Source organism: Grampus griseus, assembly GCF_964374135.1.
Source record: "Grampus griseus genome assembly, chromosome: 3".
In the NCBI taxonomy this organism is placed as follows: Eukaryota; Metazoa; Chordata; class Mammalia; order Artiodactyla; family Delphinidae; genus Grampus; species Grampus griseus.
Window position 1 is genome coordinate 163114533 of NC_139019.1, and position 7896 is coordinate 163122428.

At 56.3% G+C, this 7896-nt stretch overlaps 1 protein-coding gene across 1 annotated transcript; it reads right to left on the reverse strand.

The window, feature by feature from the left end:
* Positions 1-1549: 1549 nt before the first annotated feature.
* KLF1 (KLF transcription factor 1) lies at positions 1550-4488 on the reverse strand (the record flags this gene model as incomplete). Its single annotated transcript, XM_082652225.1, has 3 exons — positions 1550-1725; positions 2908-3748; positions 4402-4488. The coding sequence occupies 3 exons, from the start codon at positions 4486-4488 to the stop codon at positions 1550-1552; spliced, it is 1104 nt and encodes a 367-aa protein (XP_082508351.1).
* Positions 4489-7896: the final 3408 nt, after the last annotated feature.

The window sequence follows — 7896 nt, forward strand, 5'->3', positions numbered from 1 at the left end:
CTGCAGGCTCCGCCCCCGACCCGGCCAGCCTGGGGCCTCCTCCTGCTTCCGGCAGACTAGTCCCTGATAGGCTCCACGCTCTGGCTCGGCCCAGACACGGCCTCTCATGGCCAGGTGGTTTCCAGTGTCCGGCCTCCGGCTCTACTCCTGGCCAATCACAGCCCACGCCCCTCCAGCAGGCCCCGCCTCCGTCTCTTTCAATTCTGGCTAATCCCAATCAACACTCTTCCGCTGAACCTCGCTCCTCCCCTGGCTTCTCCGTCAGAGGTAAATTTGGATTTTTTTTTCCTTTCCTGCCTTACAGCCTGAGGTCCAACTCTTGTGATTTTTTGCTCCCTTAAAGGGCGCTTGCCCTCCTGGTCCTCTCCCTTTTCATTCTGCACGTTCCCCCCACCCCCCGCCACCGTCGCTGAGCTAGCCAAGGGGTCACTTCGGATGATGACAGGGTGAAGGATGACGGGGCTCTGGGACCCGGCTGAGGATTTTTTTCTTTTTTCTTTTTTTTTTGGCTGCGTTGGGTTTTCGTTGCTGCGCGTGAGCTTTACTCTAGTTGCGGTGAGCGGGGGCTACTCTTCTTTGCCGAGCGCGGGCTTCTCATTGCGATGGCTTTTCGTTGCGGGGCACCTGCTCTAGGCGTGCGGGCTTCAATAGTTGCAGCACGCAGGCTCGGTAGTTGTGGCTCGCGGGCTCTAAAGCGCAGGCTCAGTAGTTGTGGCCCTTGGGCTTAGTTGCTCCGCGGCATGTGGGATCTTCCCCCACCAGGGCTCCAACCCGTGTCCCCTGCATTGGCAGGTGGATTCTTAATCACTGTACCACTAGGGAAGCCCCCGGGGCTGAGGATTCTTAAGTGGAGGAAGATGGTCCCTGTGAATGTGTCTGGGTTTCGAAGCAGGAGACAGGGACAATGTAGCCTGACCTTGGGGTGGGGGAAGGACCGGCTGCAAGTGCCTGAGGAGGGTTGCCCAGTTTTAGGAGAGGAGGGTGTAGTGTGTGTATGGCTCCCCAATATCACCTCTGGGGTTAAGCTTCTTCCCAACTTCCACACCCAAAACCCACAAATTCAGACCAACACTGAAGCTTTATCTGGGAGGAGCATTTTTACGAGACCCGTAACCATTCACAGCAATGCCAGCCGCTATCTGGAGCTTCAGGAGTCACAGCGTGAAGCCTTCTTCTAGAACCAGGGTCTCTGGGAAGCCTCACCGCACAACACCTCCGTTGTCTAGGGCCACCTGTGAGCTGGCCTGATGGTCCAGCTCTCTGAGGGTCTGTCTCTCTGTCAGAAGTATCTAAGTATCCACCTGAGTCCGTTTATTTGGAGGTCTGTCTCGCTCGGTCTGCATGACCGTGTGTCTGCGGCTCCCTTTGGTCAAGGACATGTGGGAACTTCTGCTGGAGGCTCCCCCAGGTCTGTCTATGGGCCAGTCCTTGGTGGATCTGTGGGCCCAAGAGTCCAGACGAGGGTTCCTCCGAGGGAAAACCACCGTGCCTGGATCCGTTCTTGTTCTCACCCCAGTCCCCAGAAAAGGTCCAAGTGCCGGGGCGGGGCTCAGAGATGACGCTTCATGTGCAAGGCCAGATGATCCGAGCGCGAAAAAGCACGCGAACAGAGCTGGCAGCGGAAGGGACGCTGACCGGTGTGCTTTCGGTAGTGACGGGTCAGCTCGTCGGAGCGCGCGAACCTCCAGCCACAGCCGTCCCACGTGCAGGCGTATGGCTTCTCCCCTGGGGGGGACGAGGAAGCCTTGAGAGCCACTGTCCCCCACACCTGGTCCCAGAGTCCTCCCTCCTAGCTTTGGCCGAGACTAGGGTGAGGCAAGTGAGGCGCCTAGGTCGTGACGTTTAAGGAGGCACTCACTCTTGGGGAGGGTCTGAATCTGTACCCAGGACCGGCCTCTGCTACCCCGACCCTTCTTCTTCTGTGCCTGCTGGCGCCCTCTTCACTTCCTGGTCACAAGTCGCGCCCTCTACACTACTAGCCCTACTTCCTGTGCCCGGTACCCTGCCCCTGCGTCCTAATGCCGCCACAATCTTCGTCCTTTGGCACTGCCCCTATGTCCCAGCCCCTCCTTTGCACCAGGGGACCCTCAAGCTGCTGCCCAATCCTGACCCTGGCCTTGGCCCTTGAGCCCCGAAATCCACCTGGTGTTCCAGGCCCTGTCCCCAGTGATCATGCTCTCCCCCTGCTAGACGTGGCCCCTCTTCCCTGCGTTCCTGGACGGGTCTGTACACGTGGCCCCATCCTCTGAGCGGACCCCTATGCATAGGCCTCATTCCTCCTCCTCCCCGCCTCTGTTCCACGTCCCCTCCCCTGTCTTTGGCTTCTCGGGACCCGGCTTCTTCTATGCCTACCCTCCTGTATTTCCCAGCCATTTCCCTTTGCTCTCCAGGATCTGCCTCTGCGTCCGGGCCCCTGAAACGAACTCTCCTGAGCTCCAGCACGCCCCCTACAGTCTAACCAAGCAACCCACTCTGTATACTCCTGGCTACCACCCCAGAACACCTAACTCCGTTCCCGCTTGCCCCAAAACTGAACCCTGGGTCTTTGGCCCCGCCCCTGGTATTTCGAGCTGTCCTCTCCCCGCAGTCCCTCCTCTAGCCCCGGCCCCTACACATCTTGCCTGGCTTTCTGCTCTTCGGCCCGTCCCTGGCCCAGGTCTTAGCCCTCGGTTCCTTGAAATGCTTCCCAGGTTCTCCATGTCCTCTCTCCGTCCCCACATGCTTTCCGCACTACTTCCCATCCGGCTCCTGATGTTCCAGACTCGTCCCCAGCTCCTTCTGCCCAGCCTTTTGCTCCGAGACTTTGCTTTAGCCCCGCCCCTTGCTCCCGGTTTCCAGCTCCTCTGCAGCTCTAGGCTCCCAAGGTCCCACCCAGCCCCGCCCCTGCACCGGGCCCTACCCCCTCACCTGTGTGCGTGCGTAGATGCGCCTTCAGGTGAGAACTCTTGGTGTAGCTCTTTCCGCAGCCCGGGTGCGTGCACGTGTGCGCAGCCTGCCTCTTGCGCGCCCACGATCGCCTGCTGCGCTTGGGTGGCGCGGCCTCCGCGGTCCCTCCTGGGTCTCCTGTGGTCCCCCCGAGTCCTGCACCCGTCGTCCCGGGCCCTAGACAACTCAGGAAGGAGTGGGGCGTGGCGGGACCGGGCGCCGGAGCCTGGAGCCCGCGGAAGAGCTGGAAGTGCCCTTGGTACTGCGGCATCGGGTACAGCGCAGGGTACCCCGACAGCAGCCCGTAGGGGGCTCCCGGCGCTGCAGGCACTGAAAGCCCCGTCCGGGGGAAATAGCTGCTGGAGGAACCCGCACCCGGTCCCGGGTACATCGGCTGCAGCGGCAGCGCCTTGTGCTCGGGGGCTGGAATCAGGGCTGGGCCCACGAAGGCATCGGGAGCCGGGGTTCGTGGGGTCGGGCGCGCCCAGCCCGGGTGCTCCTCGGGACCCAAGAGCCCAGCCACCAGCCCCGGGCCTCCCGCGTACGCTCCCAGAGTCTCGGGCGGCAGTGGGAATTGCACCCCGGAACCTTCGCCAGGCGCCAGAGCGCAAGTCTGGGGGACGCAGGTCTGGAGTGCGGTGCCCGGCTCTGGGCACGGAAAGTTGGTGAGGAGGAGATCCAGGTCCCAGGGGGTAGCCGCGTCCCTCTCATCGTCTTCGTCCTCCCCGGGCGTGTCCTCCAACTCAGGCCTCACGTGAAGGGGTGGCCCTGTGGGGTCAGGGGGGCCTGGGCCCAAGTCCTGTACCTCTTCAGAGCGCCACCACTGTGGGAGGGAGCCGGTAGCACGAAGTTTCAGTGGACACCAGGGTATCCTGCCCGGAGACGGTGGGGGCCGGATGCCCTGATGGGGGCAGACTGGCTAGAGTCTCAGTAAAGGGGTCTTGTTTGCTTGTCTGTCATGTCAGTCTGTCCCTCACATTGTCCTTCCCCCCTCCCCCCACCACCTCAGCTCCAGAGACAGAGGTCTGTCGGTCAGGCTGGAGACAGGAGATAAGGCTTACATTATCTGGAGCCACACTCAGGCAAGGGGGAAGGGGTGGCAGAGTCAAGAATGGAAGGCTGGGGGAGGCTCAGCCTTGCCTCAGTTTCCCCCAAGAATCTTCCTCTTCTTCCCTGTCCCCCAGCAAGATTAATTCCAAGATTAATTCCTGGATGTCCCCTAGACACATCTGCCATTTCCCTCTGATATCTGGGGGTGTCTCACTGAGCCTAGATCCCTGAGTTGTTCAGTTCCCAGCCTCAGTTTTCTATGACAGAAATCGGCCCTTAGACCAAGTTCAGACCCCTGGCCGGCACTGAGGACACCCAGTGCCGACCAGGTCTCTGAATTCCAAGGCAATATTCAGACCTGATCCCCCAGCTCTGCGGCCTGGGCCCGGAACCCCTGGCAGCCCATCTAGACCCCACTGGCCCCACCTTGAGGAAGTCTTCCTGTGTGTCCAAGAAGGGGCCCAGGGTGGTCAGCGTGCTGATGGAGGGCAAGGCGGTCTCCGCTGCAGCCATGGCTGGCTGGTGCCCACCCTGGGGCTCAGGCCTCCTCTCCTTTGGCGGCCTCGTGGGCTCTGAGGCTCTGATGGCCCCTTGGAGGGCTCCTCTCTGCCCTCAGCTGATTGGCTGCAGCCCCTGATAAGGGGCAGGCAAAGGCGGGGGTCACCGTTTCTGGGGGAACAGACTTCGCCTAGGCCTGTTTGGGGCTGAGCCTTAAAGACTGATCCTGTATCCAAAGCCAATCAGATGTTCAGGGGCTGGGGGTTCAGGGGCTGGGGGTTCAGGGGCTGGGGGTTCAGGGGTTGGGCAAAGTGAGGCACTGGGTTCCCAAAGAAGGAGAAACTTGGAATCTGTTCTCAGTTACCTTCCTGGAGAAGGGGTGACAGGCAGAATAGGGATTCTGGGAAGGAGCTTCAAGACCCCCTTGCCCCTGACCAGGACCTTGCAGCTCTCCCCTTCCCCATAAACAGCAGCAGCTGTGCTGATGGCGGGACTTGGCATGAGCTCCCTGCCAGGCCAAGCATTATCAGACTCCCCAGATGTTGGAGGCTGCTATCAGGTGGGGACCCAGAAGAGCCAAGGCTCTGTCCCTGGTGAGTGGGAGGGCTGGGGGCTGGGAATTAACTCGGTTTTAAATTTCCTGGGTAGTGAGCTCCCAGGTCTGAGCCCAGTGGCAGGAGAGGCCCCTGCCAATCAGCCGTCACTGTCTACCGTGGACACCCCCCCCAACCCAGGCGGCATTGCAGGGAGTGTAGCTGCATGGAGGCTGAGGCTGGCGCAACTAGAGCTGCTCCAGCGTGATGGGGGCTGGGAAGGAGGAGGTGACTCCCTCTCCTGCGTGGCATGGGAAGGTTGGATCGGGCCATAGGAGATACCTGACCTGCAGGAGACCTGGCTGCTTCTTGATTTCTACCCCACATGGGGGAGGGAATCTGAGGTTTCTGCACCAGAGACCGTGGTACCAAGGGAGTCCAGGTGGGTGACACAGACACACATCACAGACACATAGTTCATAGTCACACACACACACACACACTCACTATGCAATTACATAATGACACAAATCCCCTGGTCCCTAAGTCACACACCCCATATAGTCCCTGCACAAATACTTGTGTGTCTGTGTGTCACATAGACCATGCACAGACATACAATTCTCAGGCACAAAAACAACCATCCACTACGTTGGTTACATGATGTTACAGTCACACAATCCCTCAGACATAGAATTTATAATCAGGCGCTGACAGTCATACACAGTTACCCAAATCACACACAGTCACACACACGATTTAGTCACAACCAAACAGGCACATGGAGAGTCCTGGATATATTGTCACAGAACTATAGAAGATGCAGTCACACAATCCCATCAAACACAGACGAAACCTGAGACACAAAAGTGTAAAACACATCCACACAACCATTCACAAACACACTTTTGATGTAGTCAGGCACACAGTTATACATCAGGCACAGACACGATCACATGCTACAACCTTACATAGTCACAGCCACCTGTCTCTGATACTGTGTATAATTATTTAGTCACACAACTGAACTACTAATGCACAACCACAGGGGGCGCACCCAAACACAACCACACTAACATGAAATCAGACACACTGGTAGTGAAAGGCATACAACCTCACCCAGATGGAGGTACATCACCAGAGTTGGTGCGCCATAAATGCATCACACAAAAAGACAAAAAATTATGTGCAACAAGGGTGGGGGGAGCAAAAGACTCATGTAAAAATCAGCTCGACAGGGCTTCCCTGGTGGCACAGTGGTTGAGAGTCCGCCTGCCGATGCAGGGGACACGGGTTCGTGCCCCGGTCCGGGAAGATCCCACATGCCGCGGAGCGGCTGGGCCCGTGAGCCATGGCCGCTGAGCCTGCACGTCCAGAGCCTATGCTCTGCAACGGGAGAGGCCACAGCAGTGAGAGGCCCGCGTACCGCAAAAAAAAAAAAAAAAAAAAAAAAAATCAGAAAAATCAGCTGGACAAACCTACTAGGATGGCTATTAACAACAACAAAAAAGGAAAATAACAAGTGTTGGTGAGGATGCCGAGAAATTGGAACCATCATACACTGCTGGTGGGAATGCAAAGTGGTGCAGCTACTGTGGAAAACAGTTTGATGATTCTTCAATTAGTTAAACATAGAGTTACCATATGACCCAGCAATTTCACTCCTAGGTATATACCTAAGGGAACTGAAAACATGTACTGGATCAAGTATGTGTACACTAATGTTCACGGTAGCATTAGTTTCAGTTGCCAAAAGGTGGAAACAACCCAAATGTCCATTAACGGATGGATAAACAAAATGTGGTCCATCTATAGAAAGGAATATTATTCAGCTATAAAAAGGAATGAAGTTCTAATACATGTTACAACATGGATGAACCTCAAAAACATGCTATGTAAAAGAATCCAGTTACAAAATGTCCCATATTATATGATTCCACTTATATGAAATATCCAGGATAGGCAAATCCACAGAGACAGAAAGATTAGTGGTTGCCAGGGGCTGGGGGGGGAGGCGGAAATGGGGAGTGACTGCTTAATGGGTATAAGGTCTACTTTCAGGGGTGATGGAAGTGTTCTGGAACTAGATAGAGGTGGTGGTTGCACAACATTGTGAATATACTAAAAGCCACTGAACTGTACACTTTAAATGGTTCATTTTGGGGAATTTCCTGGCGGTCCAGTGGTTAGGACTCAGCACTTTCACTGCTGTGGCTGGGGTTCAGTCCCTGGTCGGGGAACCAAGATCCTGCAAGCCATACGGCACAGCCAAAAAATAAAAGTTCATTTTATGTTATGTGAATTTCATTTCAATCAAACAAAATGTTTGAAATTAGAGTGGTTTCCTGGAGAAGAAAGCAGAGTGTCTTTTGGGGAGACATCTCCTTGATTTAGGATAAAGCACTAACAGGCATGTTTGGCTCTGAAAAGTGAGGCAAGAGGTTGAGGGTCGGGGGGGAGGGGTGGGCATCTGGCTGGGAGATAAGGCCTCTGGGAGCAGGTAGCCAGTACGGATGACAGACTTCCCTGGGTGGCAAGGCCTGAACCTTAATTTGGGTTTCCTAATGTGTATGCTGTCAGCACCCTCTACACCCCCCTGGAGAGAACTCCAATATCCACAACAACTCCAGGGCAGGGAGCTTTGGTGAAAGGAAGGGATGGAAGGAGGGAGGCCATTGGTTCCTGGCGGAGGGAGGTGTCCAGAAGAATAAGAGTTATGTAGAATCCCAGACAATTCAGGGTGGTGATGGACCCCCTACTGAGTGAAGAGAGTTCAAATCATTTTATTTGGATATTAAGGGCAAGAAGGGCCCAGAAGGTGGAAGAGTCTGGACACACCCAGGCCCCAGGCACTTGGGGATATGCAGGCTAGTGATCACCTTCAGACACA